This window comes from Phocoena sinus, chromosome 18 (genome assembly GCF_008692025.1).
Source record: "Phocoena sinus isolate mPhoSin1 chromosome 18, mPhoSin1.pri, whole genome shotgun sequence".
NCBI classification, from domain to species: domain Eukaryota; kingdom Metazoa; phylum Chordata; class Mammalia; order Artiodactyla; family Phocoenidae; genus Phocoena; species Phocoena sinus.
Genome location: NC_045780.1, coordinates 51,570,803 through 51,594,566, shown reverse-complemented (window position 1 = coordinate 51,594,566; position 23,764 = coordinate 51,570,803). Strand labels below are relative to the sequence as shown.

Genomic DNA, 23,764 nt, shown 5'->3' with positions numbered 1-23,764 from the left:
TGGGGTTTCCCTGGTGGCGCAGTGGTTGAGAATCTGCCTGCCAATGCAGGGGACACAGGTTCGAGCCCTGGTCTGGGAAGATCCCACATGCCGCGGAGCAACTGGGCCCGTGAGCCACAACTACTGAGCCTGCGCGTCTGGAGCCTGTGCTCCGCAACAAGAGAGGCCGCGACAGTGAGAGGCCTGCGCACCGCGGTGAAGAGTGGCCCCCGCTTGCCACAACTAGAGAAAGCCCTCGCACAGAAACGAAGACCCAACACAGCCAAAAAGAATAAGTTAATTAATTAACTAAAAAAAAAACCCTTCCCCCAAATTCATTCATTCAACTATCAGCATTTAACGCCTACCAGGTGACATTCCAGGCACTGGGAGGGTGACAGCAGGGAACGAAACAGACTCAAATCTCTACCCTCAGAGCTAACACTGTAATGAATATGACTACATAATTATTTTGTGTGTGGCTTTGGCTAACCGGATGCCATTTACAACACCAAATGTTCAATTAGTTTCTTTGCTCTAAGGAATTTAAATGTACTCAAATTAATACATCACAGAAACCAACCATTCAGAGCTTAAAACATGTTTGAAAACTTAGTAAGCACTGGTAATTCAAAAGGAAACTGAGGTACAGGTCCCCCTAGCCTCAGATGCTTAATCTATGTGAAAAAAAAAGGGATACACATGTTAAAAATTCAATTAAAAGACGTTCACAAAACAGGGTGCTTCCAAATGGAACATAACAAACATTGTTAGGAGCATTTTCAAAAAGGAAAAACCAACCAAGAAAAAGAGGAAATATTAGTTTAGGCTTTCTTAATTTTATACGAATAGATTGTAGATTTAGAAGTACTGAAAGATTTAACTTTCAGCAATTAGTTATTTTACTTCTAACATTACTTTCTGTACATTATCCAAAAAAGTCATTTATGTTATTCCAATATATTAGGAAAGAGACTGAATATTTAAGCCTTTATTATGTCTCCTTCACAAACATCTTTATTTAACCCCTTATAGCAACTCTATAAAATAAATGTAAATGTAGAAGAGGCTGAGAAAGCTTAAGTAACTTGCCTTGCTGACTACTTGATACATAAGACTTTACAAATTATACAATTTGAATAGTAAGACCAGTTTGGAAAAGGGAAAAATAAGTTTCAGGAGCCACAATAAAGTTGCAATTAATTTAATTAATATTCAGTTAAAATATTAGTTAATATTTTAATTAAAGTCAATTTATATTCCCTATGAGAATTTAAGAGTATTGGATACATATTGATCATCTGTAATATATATATCCTACACCAAAAACAATTATCCTATTGTATTTTGAGTGCACTTAACCAATTAGCAAAATTATAGCTGTGACAACAAAGGTTTTCTTTTAGCAATATCTTACAGGTGCTCACTCCCTATAAAATTAAATCACATAAAACGTTTCTTTTCCATCATTTTCTTCAGAAAAACAAACCTTCTTCAAAGGGCAGGATTTTAATAAGCCTGTTCTCACAACCTCAAGGCAAGACTTGAACACCTCCCATATATTCTCCCAAAATTTACCAAGTTTTGTAATCTAGAACCAGGGTCACACAGTTGTCAGATATGAATGAAGGTTATTAGAGGACCCTCCCAAATCGAGAAGGTAGGCAACAAGAAGAGAGTTAGGCCCTTCAAGAAGTTATAATCCAAACGAGCTCGTTAGCAACTACACAATTAGAGACAATTCTAAGAGAGATGCTACTCCGTGTACCTGCAGAAACAGAGGTTGACAAACCCTTACTCAGATGTGCTCGGGGATGTGTGGACCTTAAGCAGAGAAGACAGCTAATTTGCAACTGAGAAAATAGCACAGGCTAAGTTCCTAGGGTACAAGAGGGAATGAGAAAGAAGAGATGTAAGACCAAGGGACCCAAGGGGACATAAGGTCCACCCCCTAGATAGACTCTGGCTCCTCATAACTATGCCCCTCTTCACATGTTCTCAGGGAATTCATCTTTAATTGTTGAGCAATTTTCTTCCCCAAAACATCAGGGTCAGGAAATAAAAACCAAATATCTAAAATACTTGTTCTCTAATAAGCAGCATCTTATCTGAAGTTGCAGGCTAACGTTAAAGAACATTTACCTATCCCTTGGTAAAAGAGAGAGAGAGAGAGAGAGAGAAAGAGACAGAGAGGATAACTTTACCTTTCTTCAAAGCTCATCTAACTGCTCCTTTTCATGGCAGTGGATGGTCTAACTGAACAGTTCTGGGGTGGGGGAATGGCTGGGAGAAGCATGTACAACCACTAATCATTTTGCAACAAAATGCAGTAAGGTAAGTAAAAACCAATTATTTTAAAGTAAACATGCTTGTGAATGGAAAAGCAATGCTGCAAGTTGATACTTCAGGTGACGCCAGTCTTTCTTCTGAAAGAAAGAGATGGCTGGTAAGGAAAGTGGTGCAAAGAATTCACCCCATCTTGAAATATTCAAAAGCAAAACTGAAATTATAACAGTAGTAATTGTGACATTGGGTTCATAAAGAATTAAACAAAAATTCATTTATTTTAGCAACAGTGTCTAATACATGTCAGGTTCCCTTCTGTAGCTGGTGTGATCAACAAAAAAAAGTCCCTGTCCTTGGGCAATTTATACTCAAATGAAGATACAACCCTGGTCTCAAAGAAAATGCTCAGTGATGTCTGTTACTTGAAGATGATGATTGTTCCAGAGAAATGAAGTCTAAACAAAAAGAAAATGCTTTATTAGGGAGTTACTTGAAACTTCTAAAATACATGACACACATTATTCCAATTAAACATTTATGCTATATAATGAATAAAGTTTAAGTTAAAACTGTAATTAGGGGCTTCCCTGGTGGCGCAGTGGTTGGGGTCCGCCTGCCGATGCAGGGGGCACGGGTTCATGCCCCGGTCCGGGGGGATTCTGCGTGCCGCGGGGCGGCTGGGCCCGTGGGCCGTGGCCACTGCGCCTGCGCATCCGGAGCCTGTGCTCCGCGGCGGGAGAGGCCGCGGCAGTGAGAGGCCCGCGTACCGCAAAAAAAAAAAAAAAAAAAAAAAAAAAAAACTGTAATTAACTGATACCAGTTAATTAGCTGTCACTGACAAAGAATCCCTTAACTGGAATCCAGTAAGAATTCTTTGCTATGGAGGACTAACTACGATTTCTTCTCTCATTTCTACAAAACCACACTAGAATGACAGCTAACTCAGGTCTTCTAAACCTACATGGAATATCAAATAGGAGAGGAGATACTATCAGACTAAGAAGAGTCATTTTATTTAGAAATGAAAAATCAGATAAACATTAGGTGATGGACCCAGTTGGGTTTTGATATTCTCTGCTCTGAGGGTCCACAGTGGGAATAGGTGAACAAAGACCTGAAAAAGCTCTGAAACTGATGGTACAGGTACCACAGAGGGTAGGGAGTTCTATGGTGAAATGAACACAAGATGACTGCTGCAAAGTCTATGGGAAGAGTACCAAAACCCTTGGGATCCCTCCCCAGCCCAAGCAGCTGCTCCTCTCCTGCTTTATCAAAGACAGATTTCATCACTTAAACTGAAGCAGAAAGCTGCTAGATTTAAGATATCTCACACATACAAGGGTATCTTACAAAAAACACAAGAATTAAGTGAAAGTTTGCAAACTACACGGTAAACTCAATGAGGGCAGGGACTTAACATCTGTTTTGGTTACTGCTGGATCCCCGTTACCTACCATGGTTCCTGACACATAGCAGGTACCTAATAAATATGCAGCAAAAGAGTTTAGCAGACGAGTTTTTTAATCTCCAAGAAAGCAGAATGTTCAAAAAAAATCAAGAATAAACAAAAGAAGAGAAAAATATAAAATGTGAACATCAATCCAGGAAATTCAGCATCTGACTAAAAGGAGTACCTAGAAAGAAAGAATAGAGAGAACTGGAGGGGAGGGGTGATTACAAAGAAATAATGCATGAAATTTTGCAGAGTTAAAGTTTCCAGGCTGGAAGTGCCCACTGTCTAACACACACACACACACACACACAAATGCAATTTCAAAATACAGGAAGAAAAGATTCTAAAATATCCAGTGTATTTTACGCAGAAAGATCAAAAATGAGAACGGTACAGGATTTCAACAGCAATCCTCAAGCTAAAATATAATGCAACACTGCCTTCTAAACTCTGCTGGAAATGGTTTCTAAACTAGAATTCTACATGTAGCCCGAAGAACAATCAAGTGTAAGAGCAAAGGTACGATAAAGACATTTTCAGACATATGACGTTCTCACCACTGACCTCCCACGTATCCTCTTTCCACTTCTACTCCCCACAAAAAGCAACAGGAGAATGTATTCTGCTAAACTAGGGAATAAGGAAAAGGAAGTCTCTGCATTTAGGACACAAGCGTTACAATGCAGAAGACAGGATGCGGAATTCCTAGGATGAGAGCAAAAAGGAAGTCCCACCACGACAGCTGCGCACAGGCCTACAGAGAACAAGGTAAGACTGCAGTAAGAATAGAAGGCACTACCAGGAGGAATGGTTAAACTAAATGAATAAAAACCCTTGGTGGGTGTCTATGTCTAACCATACTGAGGATGTTTCATTTGGAGAGTCTAACGGTAAATTAATGTAAAGGATCAAGAAAAATGTCTTTTTACAATTAACTCAAGGAAAAGCAGAGTTAAATGAAAAAAGAAACATAATGATAAAATATTGCATGGCTTCGATGTGAGTCTTGCTATCATAATCCATACTGATGTATCCTAAAATTGGTAAAAAGCTACATGACGGAATATGCGGAGAAAAAGTATAGTGGGGGGGGGGAGTTAAAAATGAAACCTTCACCACCCGAAGGAGAAAGTCAACCGGTAATGATTAAAATTGATAACTCAGGCAATAGCCATACAAGCCTGGAATTTAAAAAGGGAGGGTAGACAAACAAAACCAGAACAAATAGTTTTTGTTAAGTAATTGCATCTGAGTAATAAAATGGGCATGGAGAATGGGGTAGGAATTTGCCCTTTTCCTTATAATGTCTGTAAGACTAATGCTTGCTAAACTATAGATGTACTGCTTTATAAAACATGTTAAGTTTCAAAAAAAATTTTTTCACCCACTGAACAACCTATTCTAAGCCATTACTTCTTATCTCATAATGGGATTATGGATTATGGATCTTTGGAACAAAAGCATTTAGTCTCACAGCAAAAGAGGATTTAGATTTATATACAAATTTAGTAAAAGACTAATTTTGAATTTGAAAAGCTAGCTCTCTGCTCAAACTCTTTTATATTAAATTTAAATAAATTACACTATGAATAAAACTGCAATTCATGTCCTCACGACCTCACAATTTTGCTTTAGCCCCTTGCCAATGAAAGGAAAATTAGGCACTTAGTCTAGAATCTCAAAAGCAACCACCAACTATGATTATTTTTAAATTACATTATGTTACATTGCGTTAAATTAACATAGCCTCTCCTCTACTTTTTAAACCAACCTTGTATGTAGATCTAGACCTTGTGTGCAAATGAACTATAAAGCAGGGGTCAGCAAACCTATGACCTGAGTGGCCCAAATCCAACCTGCCCCTGTTTTTATAATACCCACCAACTATGAATATTTTAACCATTTTCAAAAAAAGGTAAAAACCAAAATTAAAAATAGGAATATATTTCTTGACACATGAAAAAAAAAAGTCACATGAAATTCAAATCTCTGTCCACAGATAAAGATTTACTGGAACACGGCCTTGCTCATTAATGTTTGCATCTATGGCTGCTTTCTAGTGATGGCAGAGACTGGATGGCCCACAAAGCCTAAAATATTTACTATCTGATCCCTTTCATATTGTTGACCCTTGAACTAAAGGATTCTAATTCTTAATTTCATTTGAATTTTATTTTTATTTCAAATGAAATTGAGCAAAATTCATATATAAAAATATACATATAAAAAGTCCTTGAATCAGAGGTATTTGAATAAGGAACCTTAGGGATGGCCTACACAACCTTTGAAAGAGAAAATAATGGTCTGCTTAGGGCCACTCAGAGTCTTGGCTCTGAGATGGCTGTCCTCTTAGACGTGCATCTGTCACCAAAGTTTTAACCCTAGTATGCCTCTGTTCCTACTCCACTCTTCAACTTTCTATTACTACATCACTTATTTCATTTTAGTTAAAATGCTAATAAAACATGCTAATTTTTAGTTTGGCCTTCCCCACATATTTAAAACAGATTTCTGTTCATATTTACTGTTGACTGTGCCAATAAAGCAGGATGGAATACTGGTTAAGGACAGTCTCTGGTGTCAGGGAGACCCAGGCCCTGGCTCTGCTCCCAAGGACCACTCTGCCCTCATAATCCTCTCAACTTCTCTAAACTTCACTTTTCTCACCTCTAAAAGTGAGTGTAGTACCTACCTCAGATGAGCAGTTAGAACACAATGAAAAATGTCAAGAGCTTAATGTTCTGACTGTCAGAATTAAGAGCTCGAGAAATGGTACCTATTATACTTTGTCTTATCATGTCCAAGTATTTGATAAGCATTCATTATCCTTGAAGAGTTTCATAGGCAGTGTTCTCAAACCTCAGTGTGCATAAGAATCACACTGGTGACCTTGCCAATGCAGATTCCCTTAGCCCTACTCTCAGCTACCCTGATTCTTTAATCTGGAGGGTTAAGGTTAACCCTTAACCCCATTTTCGAGCTCAAGTGTGATTTGGATGCGAGTGATCCATGGAGAAAAGTGTACCTAGATAATGAAACAGATACCAAGAGGTTAAGAGACAAGCAAAAGCCTAAATAATTACAGCCTTAAGTACTAGTCTACTTTATCAGAGTAGCAAGGAGCTGAGTACTACTCATTCCTTTTGCTTTTTTTTTCCCCTTGCTACAACTATCCTAATTATTTTTTTTTTTTTACTTAAACTTATGTTGGGCTCCATAATTAAACGTTACATACAATATGAAGATTATCTCCTAGTTTGTAAAGGTTAGGACTTTCAGTTATACATCCAAATAAACATTTAGGGAAGGCAAAAGGTCAGTGCCCAGGTCCCAGTGGAATCCCAGTTTACTATCTTGGAATTCAGCGACACAACCTTGTAACAATTCCCAAAGAATGTAAGACTGGCCCATTTTATGTACTGGTACATTCATAAACAGAAAGAAAAAAAATAGAAAAATAATATGTATTCCTACAACACTAAAAGAAGCTGAAAATCTGGCTAAAAACAAGCACAAAACTAAATATATTCTATACCGAGAAACCCTGATGTGTAAACATATGAAGTGAATCACATGCAACAGCCGCACCTTAGGGTAAAGTTTTTCAATTAAGTGTCTATTCCAAAACCAGCAACAAAACAGAGTGGACAGTGGCAGGAGTTTGAGGATGCAGGTGTACGGGTTCGCGGTTACCTTGCTCCAGTCTAAAGCACAGGGAACGCCTCGCTGCTTCCATCTCCGGAGTCGGATTATCTAGGACATGTCTACACCACTGCAAAGGGCTCAGGGATTTCTCTGATGACGGGAATGTCTTTGAAGAGCCAACGTATAACCTTAAAAAAAGAAATCTACATTATAGGGATTATATAGCTTCACAGAGATTACCTCTCTTGTACTTGAGAAAACAACATGTATTTAACAGTTTCTATCAAAACAGAACTCACATTTGATTACTTCAAACACCAAAATCATTTTTAACAGATAAATATCCCCTGGTAGAATATGACACATTCTGTAGCTTGGTGGCAAGGAGGACTTCAAAAAACTATGGAACAATGTCTCAGAGAGTCGGAGATCTGGGGCTTTGGCTACTGAACTGACCTGGGGCACTGTGATGATCTGATCAGCTCACTTATATTTCTAGAAGTGAACATTTTCATCTCTCTTTGACAACAGAATCTCATGTGAACTTGGGCTAATATACATAAACATGATGTGGCAAACAAGGCAAGTCTTATTTGCATTTAACAAAAGTAAGTCTAAAAACAAAAGTCAGCTGTTTGACTCTCTCAACCCTTAAATAATCAGATATTTCCCCTGTCTTAAATCTATACTAAATTTGATATGTGCTTCTTTCTCATTAAAGCCAAACAGCTTTCAAAGATATGTTTTAGGAAGAGTTCACTTTCAGCACCTTCACCATTGCACAAGAGTTGGCAGGATTCAAAATAACCACCCTGGGGCACTACAAGTCATAACAAAGGTTTTCTCTCATTGATGTACTGTTTTAAGGTAGGTTTTAGAATATTTTCAGTGATAGGGTTATACAAAAAGGTTTACCTTGAGAATTAACCAACAGTTGACAGAAAAGAGAAAGAAAATTATAATCACAGGCTCTAGTAACTGACCTTGCTATATAAAGCTTTATTCTAATTACAAATCTCATTAAAGTAACACTACTTCAAGCAAAGTTACCATAATTCTAATGGGCAGGTATTCTTGAACTAACATACTTCATTATTCACTTTTACTGTTATCGTCCAGTCCACCACCTATTCGAGTAATCTATCCCAGAGGGCTGGGGAATGTAGTATTTAGCAAATTATTCTCATAGTTCGGGGTTGGCAAGCTTTTTCTGTAAGGGCCAGCTAGTAAATATTATAGGCTTTGTGGCCACATAGTCTCTGTCATAACTACTCAACTCTGCCTCTGCAGCCCCAAAGTTATCCCCGACGATAAATAATAAGTACGGCTGTGTTCCTATAAACTTTATTTATAGATACTGAAAGTCGAATTTCCCATAATTTTCACGTGTCAAAATAGTATTCTTTTGATTTTTTCAATCATTTAAAAATGTAAAAATCTAAGCTGATCAGCTACATAAACCAGGCAGTGGGCCCAATATGCCCACAAGACACAGTTTGCTGACTCCTGTCAGGAGATGAAGATTCTAAAATCTCTCTCTTAATCAACATGACAGTAATCCTAATATGTCATTCTTCCCTTAGAGTGTGGACCACACTCTAAGAGAGCATGTTGGTTAGTTAAAAATTCTTATTCCTAGGTCCCACCCTGGCCTACTGTGTCAAGATTATCACCAATCTATGTAGATCCTTCCCTTTTGCCCTTCCTTGCTGTCAGACCTCTGCACTGTTACTGTGTAGCTCTCTCTAGACCCCTGTCCAGGACTGGGTAGCTCACTCTAGACCCCCAAACTAAAGGTTAGTCTAAGCCAGTTGTTCTCAATCTTTGACGTATTAAAATCTCTCAGAGGATTTGTTAAAACACAAATTGCTAACACCTGATTGCAGGCAGCTCTAACCTACCTGATTCAGTAGGTTTGGGGTAAGACCAAACAATGTGAATGTCCAACAAGTTCCCAGGTGATGCTGATACTGCTACGTGGAGACCACACCTTGAGAGGCATGCACTGTCCTGAGCCAATGGTGCCAGTTCCATTAACCCCATTTGCCCAATGACTGGTTCAGGCACAAGCCTTGGACACAGTCCTAGACAATAAAAACTGAGGGGAAATATTCTGATGGGCATGTGAGCAAGTTTCTCCTCATGTTTAAAGGGGTCACGAAAGACCCAATTATATGTTGCCTACAACATGAGTACTTTAAATATAAACACACGGGTTAAAAGTAAAAGGACAGACCGTTGCAAAGACAAATGAGCAAAACCTACCCACAAAGAAAACCCCAGGCCTAGAAGGTTTCACTACCAAATTCTACCAGATATTTAAAGAAGAATACCAATTCTCCACGAATTCTTCCAAAAAAATAGAAGAGGAGGGAGCACATCCCAACATGGTCTATGAGACTAACATAGCTATGAAACCTGATACCCAAACCAGACACAGACGTTGCAAGGTAAGAAACTAAAAACCAACACCCCTCAAGAACACAGAAGCAAAAGGTCTAAATGCTTTAGCAAATTTGGTGCGATCATATATAAAAGGGGTACTTCGTCATTACCAAGTGAGGTTTATCCCAGGAATGAGAGGTTGCCTTAACATTCAAATACCAGCGTAACTTATCACATATACTAAAATAGAAACACCATATGATAATCTCAATATACAAAGAAAAAAAACATATGACATCCATTCCTGATAAAAACTCTCGGCAAATTAAAAAAGGGAGGAAACATCCTCGATCTTATTAAAGGCATCTACAAAAAAGGATCCTTAACAGTGAAAGACTGAACACTTTTCCCCTACTGTCAAGAGCAATACAAGGCCTGCAGGTTCTAGCTAGCACAATCAGGCAATAAAAACATTTTGATTGGAAAGAAACAACTCTGTCTTTATTCACAGACGACATGATCGTCTATGTAAAAAAATCGTCTATGTATAAAGGAATATACAAAAAAAGATACTAGAATGAGTTTAGCAGCAAGACTGTAGGATACCAAATCAAAGTACAAAAGTATTTCTATATTAGCAACAACCAGTATTTTTGAAATTTCACTTCCCATTTACAACAGTATAAGAAAAACCATAAGATGCCTAAGGATAAATCTGACAAAAGATGTCAAAGACCCGTACACTGAAAACTACAAAACATTCTGAGAGAAATTTAAAAAGAAACAGAGAAACGGACCATGTACATGGGTCAGAAAACTAAATATTGTTAAGATGTCAATTTCCCTAAATTGATCTATTTAACAAAATTCCAACCAAAATCTCAGCATGCTTTTTGTAGACTGTAAAAGCTAAAATTCATATGGAAATGCAAAGATCCTAGAATAGCCAAAACAATGAAGTTGGAGAGCTACCGCTAACTGATTAAGACTTATTCCAAAGCTACAGTAATAAAGACAATTTAGGATGGCATGAAAATAAATAGATCAATGAAAAACAATAGATGGTCCAGATACAGAAATACTAACATGTGGAATACTGATTTTTTTGACAAAGTACAGAGACAATTCAATGAAGAAAAGATAGTCTTTTGAACAAACGGTGCTGGAACAAATGGATACACATATACAAAAAGTGAACCTTGATCCATACTTTACACACTATCCAAAATGAACTCAAAACAGATCACAAAAATATGAAACCTAAACTGTAAAACTTTTAGAAGAAACTACAGATGAAAAACTTTGTGTCCTTGGGTTGGCAGTATTTCTTAGATACATATTTTTAGACTCAAAGCATGATCCATAAAAGAAAAAAAATGTATCAACTGGACTTCATTGAAACTAAAAGCCTTGCTCTTTGAAAGACTGTTAAGAGAATAAATGACAAACCATGGATTGGGAGAAAATATTTGCAAATCATTTATCTGATAAAGCAACTTATAAGTGGAATATATAAGAAATTCGGCAAACTTAATAAGCAACCCAGTTTTTAAAAACTGGTAAAAGATTTAAACAGATAGTTCACTAAAGATGAGCTATGGATGGTAAACAGGGGTATGAAAAGAGGCTAATCATTAGTCATTCGGGAAATGCAAACTAGAACGCCAGCGAGATCCTATCACACAGCTGTTAGAATGCCTGGATTAGCCATAGCAAGCCTTCGGGAGGACATCGTGCAACTGAAACTCCTATACTGCCAGCAGAAACGTAAAATGCACAACCACTTCGGAAACGATTTTGGCAGCTTTTTAAAAAATTAACGTACACCTACTTTCTGTTACAGCCACTCAAAAGTCATGAAGTATTTACCTGAAAGACACAAATGCCATGTGTCTTTGCAAAGACTTATCTGTAATAGCCCAAAACTGAAAACAACCGAAATGTTCATGAAAAGATGAGTGGTTAAAACAAACGATCGTTGTGTCCTTACAATCTAAAAACCTTCACGATAAAAAGAAATGAACTACTGATTCATGTAACAACAGAGGTGGGTTTCAAAATAATTATCTTGATTGAAAGAAGCCAGACCAAGCCAAACCAATGAAAAAGAGTACCTACCATATGATTTCACTGATACAAAAGTATAGAAAACACAAACTAATCTAGATTGACAGAAAACAGATCAGTGGGTGCCTGGACGTAGGCAGGACATAGGCAGGATCAGGACAGGAGGAGATAGAAGGGGCCACAAGGAAGTTTAAAGCATTGGGCCATCTCTACTATCTTGACTGTGATGATGGTTTTATGGGTTATACGTGGGCCCAAATCTATCAAACAGTATATTTTAAATATTTGCAATTTATATTGCACTTATACCGTAATGAAGCTTTACGAAAAACTCACAGGACAGTAAGCAACTGACTTCCCGCCCTTCAGGGAGCCTGGAGCTGCCATCCACCAGGCAGCTGAATCACAGAAGCAGGTGCCACAGCCCCGACAGAAAGGAGCCACAACACTAGGCAACCGTGCAACCTCCTTATCTTTCAGCTTCTTTTAAATTAATACATTTTCCTCACTGTTTAATACACACACAGGTTCATGCACTGAGCGTCTGCTTGTTTGCAAACCTCTCTCAGCTCCCATGTGAAGCACTGCTCTGCCCATCACCTCCAGCATCCCACGGGACCGCTGCTTTCTCCTGCCGCTAGCAACCTCCACCAAGCAGCTTGCCTGGGGATTTCACACACTCCCACCAGTTTGGGGGTTTTTCTGGTAGAGCGTTTTGCTTTCTGTTTGCAGGGAACCCCTCAGGAAGATGTCCTTAATCTATTAGGGCCTACGTAATATGGTTCTCTCGTTTGACCACCCAGCCTCACAGCACATTCAAAGGCAGCTTCCCAGAGGTACATGTAATGGCTCTGGGACCCACTCTGCCATATTCACGTACAGGGACTTCTCTCTTTTCTCCTCCGCTGCCCACCCATGCTATCTGCTACTGTGGCTCCCCCCGACCCTGCAGTTCACAGAATATGGGGGTGACCATGCGACTGAAAGCAGGGAATTCGGCTGAAAGCCTGCGTGAGGAATAGGTGGGACCCCAGATCCCCTCCTCTACTCCACACTGCCCATCCCACCACCCCTCCTCTGCCACAATCTAAGACCAGAGGCTTACTACTGACACGTGCATAAGGCTGACCCAGAGAAGCTGACTTTAGGCACACAGAACTCAGCTGAAAGACAGATGAAGTACCCGCACTGAACCAGAGAGGCCGACCAAAAGTCTACTTGCTGAATGGTTAGCACCCTAGCCCCATTTTCCCCTTTACATTCCGAGAATCGACTGCCTTAACTCCTATCTCCCAGAAGGTTTGATGTCTGGAGACACAGATGAACCCAAGAGAAGACCTAAAGATACTGAAACCTGAGCTGGCCACCCACCCAATCTCTGGTAAAGTCTACCAGCCAGAGTTCCACCCATGCAGAGCCTTAGATCAACTTCGATATCGCCTTTGGGTATGAATAGACAACCCACGACACCAGATATCTGGAATATTCCTTTTAAATAAAACCCTGAGACTAAAAGTATTGACAGAAGAGAAAAAAAGAACTGAGGAGGAAAAACAATGCAGGGAACAGATAAAAAATCCAAGACAATTATAACTGATACCATCTGAGAGAAAATGTTGCATTCACAAGACAAAAACAGGATATTTAAATGGAACAGCTTCTTCTTTCTTGGCAAGTGAAACAATTAAACTGTTATAGAAGAAACAAAAAATTCAATAAGTGAGTTTGGAAGATCAAGCTGAAGAAGTCTCCCAGGAGCAAAACATAGACAAAGATTAACAACCAGAGGAGAAGGATAAGAAAATAAAATGACTGTACCAGGCAGGCCTCCATCTCATTATTATAAGTTCTAAAACACACATGAAAGCGAAGAGAAAGTTATTTGTTTTAAAGGCAAAAAATTTTCCAAAGTTGAAGGCAGGCCACCAGGTTCTAGAGTGAGGCACCCACAAATGCTCAGTGCAACAAATGAACAGACAGACCCATACAAGGTACAACATGACATTTAAGAACCCTAGGGATAAAGAAAGAAACCTAAAGAAAAAGTCACAAAGGATTCAATACCCAAATCACATTGCACTTCAAGAGGTGTAAAACAATAAAAACTGGGGAAAAATGGAACAATGCCCTCAAACATGAGGAAAACTAACTTAGACTTTTATACCCAGACCAACCATGAATCTTGTATGAGGATAGAATAAGGACATTTTCAAATACACAGGATTTCAAAGTGTACTTCTCATGCATGTCCCCTTTCTCAGAAAGCTAACTGAGGCTGCATCCCACCCACAAGAATAAATGAAATTCCAAGACAAAGAATTTATGAAATAGGAGATCCAATATTGGCAAGAAATCCGAAGGAATTCCCATGGTAACAGCATTGTGCATCCAGCCTAAGGAGCAACAGTAAAGACTGGAGCAATGGGATTAAGCATTCTAGAATGGATGGCAGTACAAAACAAATTTTTAAAAACAGATTTAAGAGATTATCAAATACGTTTGACCTTCTTGAGAGATGTTATGGCTCCAGTATTTACAGAGATAAGTAGTAATAAGGGATTAAAGAAAGTGAAGGGGGAAAAGAGAGGCCATTATTGACTCGGAGGAACAAGGAGATTAGAGAAAACATGTAACATACAATTAACAGGACTCAGCTAATAACAGTGATAACCATGACACAGGTCATTACAATGATTTAAGAGAAAAGTTATAAAAACCATTACGAGAAGGGAAAGAAGATATGGTAGCTGGAGGATGAAGGGAAGAGGCCTTAGTCCTCATTTTCCAAAACAAGTCTATATCTGTTTAAGATCATGTAGTATAAAGACTGTTTAGAAATAAAGAAACTGCCAAAGGAGTATAAAGTAATATCTATGTGGAGGACTCAGAGGCAGGAAAGAGTTGGGAGAACTGCTACTTTCTGTAGTAAGCCTTGGTATAGAAGAGTTTTTGAAACATTTACATCCTACTTATTGTATTACCTTGATAGAACTTTAGAAGTACTACGCAAATATGTGGAATTAAGATAGAAGGGATCATTTTTAAAGTCAGTCTCCAAACAATGTTCCCAGGATAGTTTTGAGCCTACCATTTCTCTGACTAGGCCTAGAACTGGATTTAAAGAGAGAAAAAGGGCAGTGAGTTACGAAGATCACGTAGCTACAAACTCCCTGAGTATAACATGTCTCCAAAATTAGATAAGCAAGGTAAAACCTGTATTTCTCCTAAATGGCTCTTATCTTCTAAAAAGTCATAAAATCACCTCTTTCACTGTCATTACAATGCCAGCAACATTTACAATATCCTAGTTTGCCATTGTTAATACACATACCTCCTACTAACTGCTCTTTCAACTTCTACCTTTCGTTGACAGTATATTAGAATATGGCAAGAATATGTGAAAAGCCTTAGTCTAAAACTTGAGAAGCCTTCAAATAGTAGAAAAGCTATCATTTAAAATGTTACACTCTAATTTTCCTTCACTTCTCTTCAACACTTCCAAAAGCACATGACTAGAAACTATTGTCCTTCTCACAGAATCTTTTCTTTTTCATACACTTCATTTTCTGGACCCCCTGACTGCATACACGCACTAACACTGGGAGGCTAGAAATAATACAAAGTCCATCATAATAACCCTGAATGCTTCAAATGAAGTATTTCAAAATGTCTAGAAAAATATCTTGGTTATTCTCAACGTTTGGTTCTAAAGTCATCCTTCTGCAGATAATTCAAAAACAAATGGTACAACAAAAATAATTACAGTAAGTCCCCTACACACGAACGAGTTCCATTCCAAGAGCATGTTCATAGGTCCAATTTGTTCATAAGTCCAACAAAGTTAGCCTCGGTTCCCAACTAACACGATCGGCTATATAGTACTGTACTATAATAGCTTTATAATACTTTTCACACAAATAATACATAAAAAACAAACAAAAAATAAAGAAAACATTTGAAAAGTACCATACAGTACCAGCTACATCACTGCCGCTTTTACGCTTGCTTCTGGACATCCTGGGATTGATTGGAATAAAGATGCTGTACTATTGGACTCTATACAGTACTGTACAGTAAAGTACACAAAAGCACAACCACTTGTAGAGGATGCACGCACATGACAAGGTACACCAGACAAGTGAACTAACTTACGCGATTGGACATGTGAACACACATTCGCATCTTTGAAAGTTCACAACTTGAAGTTTCGTTTGTAGGGTACTTACTGTACATGTATATCATAGACCCGTCACTGAAAAGTAATATGTGTCAATTTTCAAACAAGCCATTTTAAGAGTCTTAAATCACCATACGTTTTATTTGAAGGAAAGGTAAAACACCAGCACTGATTAGCACAATCAATCAATCTTAGCTTAGTTTCACTAGCATCTGCTAGAGTCAAGCTGGTTAGCCACTGCAAAAGAAACTTACCCCCAATAAGCTATTTAAAAGGATACATTAAGTCTAAATTTTAGTTACTGAAGGTCCCATAGCAGACTCTTCCCCCTCCCTCCACATTTATATCTAAACTCTATTTCAGTGTCTCACTGCAGTATTTCAAATTTACTCATTTGAAAGACACATCAGCACAGGCTTCAGTCAACTCCACTTGCTCCTAGAAAACACTGCGCATTTTCGATCAGCACTGTCAGAAAGTGAAGCACCCTCTGGTCTTTCCACTGAAAATCAATTATGCAAAAAAACAGCCTAGGTGGTCTAATTTAGCTGTGCCATATGTATAGTACAAGGTGTTCAACAGCTCTGATGAAAAATTGGCAATGACTCTAGCCAGCTGTCCAGGGTCTTGGTGTTACACATGGAAGATGAATATCTCATTCATTAAATTTTCCTTAATTTGTAGATATCACCATTTTCCCCTTGTATCATTAAGAACTTTTCTCCTAGAGTGGCATGGACTAATATATACACTACCAAACGGAAAACAGATAGCTAGTGGGAAGCAGCCACATAGCACAGGGAGATCAGCTCGGTGCTGGTGCTTTGTGACCACCTAGAGGGGTGGGATAGGGAGGGTGGGAGGGAGGCAATATGGGGATATATGTATATGTATAGCTGATTCACTTTGTTATAGAGCAGAAACTAACACACCATTGTAAAGCAATTATACTCCAATAAAGATGTTTAAAAAAAAAAAAAAGAACGTTTCTCCTGTCCTTTCCAGTTGGGCAAGTTAAAGTCCCTGCCACATCTCTTTTAAAAATAAATGCCTCCTTTTATAGCTGTATTTTATACCAGTTGGCATGTTTTAATCTTGGCATTGTCTGAATACAGACTCGTCTTCTGGTTGAGGTGAGCAGGTTCTGACCTACCCCGGCACTACACTATCTTCAGGGAGCCGTGCTCTTCTACCTGTTTTCTCCAAGTCCGTTTTGCTTTGAACAGTACAAACTGGAGTTATTCTAACTTTAGCCATAATGCACAAATGCATTAACTATTTCAACCCAGGACATATACACATAAAACTGAAATAAGTTTAATCAAGACACATTTGTATTATAAGATACAATGTACCCTGGTCCTGATTTTATATTCCACTGACCTTCACAAAAAAATAATACTGAGTCAGTCCACTAAACTGACTTTATAACCTATTAATGGGTCACAACCATGCTTGGAGGAAAAAACATCAATGATTGCAAACACTTCTGAATCCATATAAATAAGTCTAAATTTTAGTCAATTCTTTCAGTAAATAACTGAAGAAGTTTACATAAGTTATTTCTCCTTGGCGCTTAACACTGAAATTAGGGAGCTGAAATAGGTCACAGAAAGGTCTAGTATGCAGTTAATGATTTACTGCTCCCATTGCCACTTCATACCAATCTGGTTCCCTCTCCTTGTACCCTGGTTCTTCTTAGCCTAGTGCTTCTCAGCCTGGTAACACTGGGACAGAGACCTTCAAAACATCCTTCTGTACAGACTGGCAAATCATCCAATCACACCATGTGCCACGTACGCATCAGGACTTTAGCGCTTCTGAACTTTTTAAATTTGCTCCTGGTACTCAGTTTCTCCCCTGTACTTTCTGGCCTATGGTCTCCTGGAGAGCTAAGGCTGTCAAATTAGTAGTAAGATAATGGAAGAACTGATACAGCAGGATGTGAAGTTTACTATGGGATTATAATAATTGGACTTAAGAATGAAGGTTCTGAAACCACAGTCAACTTTAATTTTCTGAGACACTGAATTTTAGCAGCACTGTGCTAATATAACCAGATTGTATTAAGGCAAAATGACATACTTTAAATTCAACTAAGATAAATATTTGAAGAAATAAGACAATTGTTTTGTTTCAAAGCTTTTCATCAAAACAAAAAGCAGAATACATCATTCTTCTTGCATCAAAGTTTTTTTTTCAATAAACAGAAGAAACTTACAGGTTAAATAATTGTTTGGAAAAAAGGCCCGAGACCTGACTGATCATTCACTAACTAATGAACTATCATCAAGCAAATACTCTTCCATCATTCACTTTTTTCTTTCGCACATAACTCTTGAGCCAAGTGCTGTCCAGGCTGTACATTCTAAGATTGTATTAGGAAAAACAGACTTACGTGAAAGAACTTCTAAAACATTCAATGATTAACCTACATTTGTGAACTTCCTTTCCTAAGGATCTGACATTTTAGCAGGAAGTGCTATTCTAAATAAATTATTAATTTTGTTTAACCCATTAGGATGAAATCATGATAAAAATGTATGAAAAATTGTAGGTGATACAGTTAAAGTAACATTATTAAGGACCAAGTTACTGTTAACGATGATGCAACTGTTATAGGGAAACAAAGATCTCCAAGATGTGTCCAATGAAAGGTAAGTGTAAAAAAACTGATGTGGATATATTTGCATATTGATTTGTATAACTATATTTTTACCTTGAAGGATCTACAGAAGGTTAACAGGGTTCACTCTGAGTCACAGTAGTAAATTGAGGACAAGACAGAAGACTTCTGTGACTTTATAAATTTATAAATAATTTAAAATAATCTGGTACATATTATCCACTTTATAAAGTTTTAAAAATTTATAAGTAATTTATAAATTTATAAATAATTTAAAATAATCAGGTACATATTATCCACTTTAGTTGTTTCTTAATAAACAGGGAAGATAAAAATAAGTAGCCTTCCTGCAAACATTATCAGGGAAACCAAATGAAAAGCACTCTATTGATGACAGCATCAGGCAGGGACACGCAGTTTGCAGTGACGAAGGAACATCAGAAGGCTCTGCAAGCATTAACAAGTGGGTTTAGCTTTGAAAATTAAACCCTGTTGACTGGTGATGAACAAAGAGGCCAAGTACTGCAATACAAATATATCTCAATGTACAAAAATGCTCTGAGGGCTTCCCTGGTGGCGCAGTGGTTGAGAGTCTGCCTGGCGATGCGGGGGACACAGGTTCGTGCCCCGGTCTGGGAAGATCCCACATGCTGTGGAGCGGCTGGGCCTGTGAGCCGTGGCCGCTGAGCCTGTGCATCCGGAGCCTGTGCTCCGCAACGGGAGAGGCCACAACAGAGAGAGGCCCGTGTACCACAAAAAAAAAAAAAAAATGCTCTGATAGAAAGTTTTCTGTAAATCAGGTGACCTTACAAAAATTTTAAGTCCATCCCACTAAGATTAATGATCCCTCCCTGTTTTTCCACCTGGGATTCTAACCCTGGGTTTGTTTTGAGGAAGATACTGCATAAACAGTGTGCCATTTGTCTACAGAAACATCTGTAAGCTGTCAAGGCATTGATTTAGTCATTCACAGACATACCTGATGAGTGAAATTAGTAGAACCTGCTGCAAATCAAACCTGGTTAGATTTGCTTCAAACCATCTGAAGTGCTACTAGGCTAATCTCACCGAGTAGGTGATTTTTAGTTATTTTAATGATGTTTTAACAAAAAATAACTACAAAAGGAAAGCCTAAGGTATCAAAATATAGCAATAGTTGGAGGATAACTAAATATGGTAGAAGTCCATTTAATAAAAGAAAATATTACAATTATATTCACTGTACTAGCACAAATCTAATATAAAATATAAAATAGTGTATCATGATAAATTTTAAAGTGCTAATAGTTTTAAAGCACAGGATTGATCCTCAGCCAAAATACAGCAAGTTTCCTTCTATTATTTAAGTACGTATCTCCAGAAAAGGCCAAGTGGGGACTAAATCAATCTAAAATAATTTGAAATTGGCATAAGGGCTTACAGTTATTAGTAACAACCTAAGCACCACCATGACAGCATTTTCTGGTACCATATTCAGGCTGAATCTGAGATTACAACACAGCCTGGACTTTACAAAAATAAAGGTGCAGCTTCTAAAGAATGGCTTAAAGTTCCAGAAAGTGGCGAGTTGTTTTGATTTTTACAACCTGAGTTACCTGCCCCGTTGCCGAAAAGTACTAAGCAGAAGGATGACTATGCCTTATTATATAGCTCCCTGTATTTTGATTCTCAGAATCAAACCAATTAATGTACTTTACGGTTAGAGTTCTCAACATAAAAAAGTGCAAGAGAAAAGGACCACCACAGTTCCTAATGGGAAACCAGCAAGGTTCTCCATCTCCCATTCCCTCCGGAGCAATCACCCAACATAAACACAAAGAAAGTGAGGAAGACCCAGCTTGGAAAACAGGAAGAGGACCTAAGATTAAAAGAACTACAATTACTCTTCATGCTACTGCTACGTACAGGTGAATGCTGTTCATTCTCCCTGCGTGAACCTAAGTCCCACCTGATCTGAAGCTTCTATTCATCTGACCACATCACACTACCTCTAACGACTGAGGAAAACATGCGAACCAACCAAAAGAAGTCATGAAGTGACTGCTACCCTATGAGCAAGCACCATTAAAAACAAATAAAGGAATCAGAACACCCCTCTCCCCTCCCCGCCGCAAGGTACTCACTGAAGGGAAGCAGACAGAGCTAACCAGATTTCAACTGAATGCTGCCAGCCTCAAGTCAATAAAAACTAAAAAAAAAGTTTCTCTAATCTCACTTTTCTTCAATCACCAGTTTAACTTTTTAAATTAAAGCAAGTTCCTTGGGTCCTAGGTAACAGAGTGCCTTCAAGCTGCTCACTCCATTCCCCGAAAAGCCTTCATTTTTTTTTTTTTTTTTTACGCCGTTACTGATGGGAAAGCCAGTGAGGTCAGCACACTGGAAAAAGCGAGCCTGTTTCTGAAGTGAGAAGCTATCAAAGAAGATGCAGCGAATGAGGACAAACCACTGAACAACTCAAACAGTAAGAACGACTCTCTTAAGGAAAGATTCATCACTCCTCCATGCATCACTAGGCGCCTTGGGGTGCCGAGGAGGTAGGGACAGCACGCAAATCCTGTCCGGCCTTGGTTTGGGAGGACAAAACAGTAACAGTCGCAGATGGAGGCCAACCCCTACCCATCCCCCGTCACTCCCAAAAAAGACTGAGGAAAAAGAACACGACTGAGTGACAAAAAGACAAGATAGCATGGATTTTGCAGTTAATGCTAACGAGGAGCGTGGCACCCAATCATCAGCAAAGACGACAACACAGGAGAGGAAAAGGACCAGTTCATCCCCAGATAGGTCAGCCTGAGCTGTAACAAAATAGGTTTCCACCCTGGTGAACAGCCTCCGCTCATCGCCCGGCTCGGCACCTGCCAGGTCACCCCGTCTGGGGGCAGTGGCTGAGGTCCCCCTCTTCCTTCCAGCCCTCGCCCTCCCCGGGCGTCGCAGGCGAGGGCCCCGAGGGAGGGAGCGGAGCTCGGCAATACCAGGTGCAGTCGTCCTCGTCCCGCCAGGCGGCCACGCTCTCCAGGTCCAGCGGCTCCACCTCGTCCAGCAGCGTGGGGGGCGGCGAGGGCGGCGCGGCGGCGGCCCCGGGAGGTGTCCCCGCGCCCCCCGGCTCCGCGCCGCAGCCGCCCGCGCCGAAGAAGCCCGCCGCCGGCTTGAAGTAGACGAAGGGCGCCTCGGGGGGCTGCGCCAGGCTGCAGAGCAGGGAAGGCGCCGGGCCGGGCAGGCAGTAGGTCCCCGGGAACGCGGGGCCAGAGCCACCGCTGCCGCCCCCGCCTCCGCCCCCAGCGCCCAACGCCAGCCCCAGCCCCAGTCCCCCCGAGGCGGCGGCAGCGGCGGCCGGGGGGCTCCGCGGAGCCAACGGGCTGCAGGCCCCAGCGGGGGGCGGCGCGGCGGGGGGCGGCGGCGGCAGCAGCAGCAGGTGCGGTGCGGCGGCCGCGCTGGCCGCCCGGCTCCGCAGCTGCTCGTTCTGCTTCTCCAGCTTGCGCACCAGCTCCTGCAGCTTCTTCACCTCCAGCTCCGCGTTCACCACCGGCCCGGAGCCCGCTCCGGAGCCGCCCCCCGCCGAGGCGCATTTCACCTGCTCCGCCATCATCGTGGTCCCCGAGGGCGCCGCGGCCGCCGGGGGTGGGGAGGGGCGGGGTACGCGCCGACGCGCCGGCTCCTCGGGCCGCGGGGAGGCTACGGTTCCTTCGCTGCCGCCCCGGCCCGGGGGCCGACTACGCTGCTGCAGAGGCCGAGGCGGCTGTTCGCATCAGCACCGGGCCGCTGCCTCTCTGCGAGGCAGCCGCCGCCGCGCTGCTCTGCACATGCTCAGAGCCTCCCTCCAGTCCCTTGGGCGCTGCGGCGGCTCCGGGTTTTAGCCGCGGCCCCCGGGCGGGGCGGGGCGCGGGCGCCGGGTGGGCGGGGCGGGGGTATCGGACCAGCCGGGGGGCGAGGCGTTCCCGAGGGGCGGGGCCGGGAGCGCGGGCTGGGGTCCGGGGGCCACCGCCCCCGGCCGCGCTACCCAATCCCAGGTGCCTGATTGGACCTGGCCCGAACTTTCCCGCCACCGGCACTTCCTCCCGCCGCGGGGGAGGGAGCGAACTGAGCTGACTTCGGAGCTAGGGGCGGGTTTCTAGAAAAAGCAGCCGCAGCAGGTGCCTGCCCTGCAGGAGGGCAGCGTTTGCCCGCCGGTTCGCTACCTTACTAGAGCACTTGGGCTTAACCGTATCGTCTACCAGCCACTAGCTAGTTAAACCTATAGAAAACCAAAAGACCGGGAAACGGTATCGTAAGAACCAAAAAGTAATAAACGTGGAACGGAAAGGCTTTGAGGTGATGCTATTAATCCCTTGATTGGTAATACAAAAACAAAATGGTGGGAGAGAAGAGGCCGAGGAGAAAGAAAATCTCCTCACTAAGAGGGGGGAGAGTGGCCTTCCCCCCACTAAAGAGCCAGGTGTTCAGTTTTTTCTAAAACTGTCCGGTTTGAACTATTGTATTACCATCAATGTTTGCCACAATAAAAGAAAAACATTTTTATACTGTATACATTCACTAAACAAAAGATCTTTGAGCACCTAACTCTGTGCCAGATACCATTCGAAGAGCTGGCCATGCATTCAAGTGAACAAAACAGGCAAAAGTCATTACGGGAGAAACATGAGTAAAGTTGAATGGTGTTCCATCTGTTAAATAATTTACAAGCTATTAGGTCAGACTTGCTGGCTTGAGGTTGGGGAAGAAAAAGAGAAAACCTCAGAGCTTGACCCCAATACCCCGAATCTCACCTGCAAACTTGCCTTTTCTTACACCTTCTGGAAATTATTGGTAGATCTGCTTGTAAAAGCGAGGTGAGGGGTGGCTTAAGCAGAAGAATTGAGTCTTTTCATTCAATTGATATTGATGTAGCATTTTGGGGTGTTTAACACAGAGAAAAGTCTGAGATTTTATTATGAGAAACTTCCACACAACTGGTTCTCATCCTCAGATGATATACTATCTAGTGAAGGTCCCTGCTCTGGGACTTTACATACCAATTTTTGTGTCAATGTACCACATCCCTCTGGAACTGGTTATTGTATCCGTTGGTTTTAGATACAGCTCTGTGGCTTCCTGCTCAGAAACACTTGTGTCTTGTCAGTTGTCAATCTATATCTCCAACTTCTGTGTG

At 40.8% G+C, this 23,764-nt stretch overlaps 1 protein-coding gene across 2 annotated transcripts in view; it reads right to left on the bottom strand.

The window, feature by feature from the left end:
• The window catches only part of SLAIN1 (SLAIN motif family member 1), a 60,434-nt gene extending 37,991 nt beyond the window's left edge, over positions 1-22,443 (bottom strand). Inside the window, exons 1-2 of one of the 2 annotated variants that reach the window (XM_032610685.1) lie at positions 21,591-22,443; positions 7,412-7,551 (exon numbers count right to left, since the gene is read on the bottom strand). In XM_032610685.1, the coding sequence (XP_032466576.1) occupies positions 7,412-7,551; positions 21,591-22,204 (754 nt within the window). In that variant the 5' untranslated portion in view covers positions 22,205-22,443. The remainder of the gene's footprint in view (positions 1-7,411; positions 7,552-21,590) is intronic. The other variant, XM_032610686.1, reaches the window with a different exon arrangement.
• Positions 22,444-23,764: the final 1,321 nt, after the last annotated feature.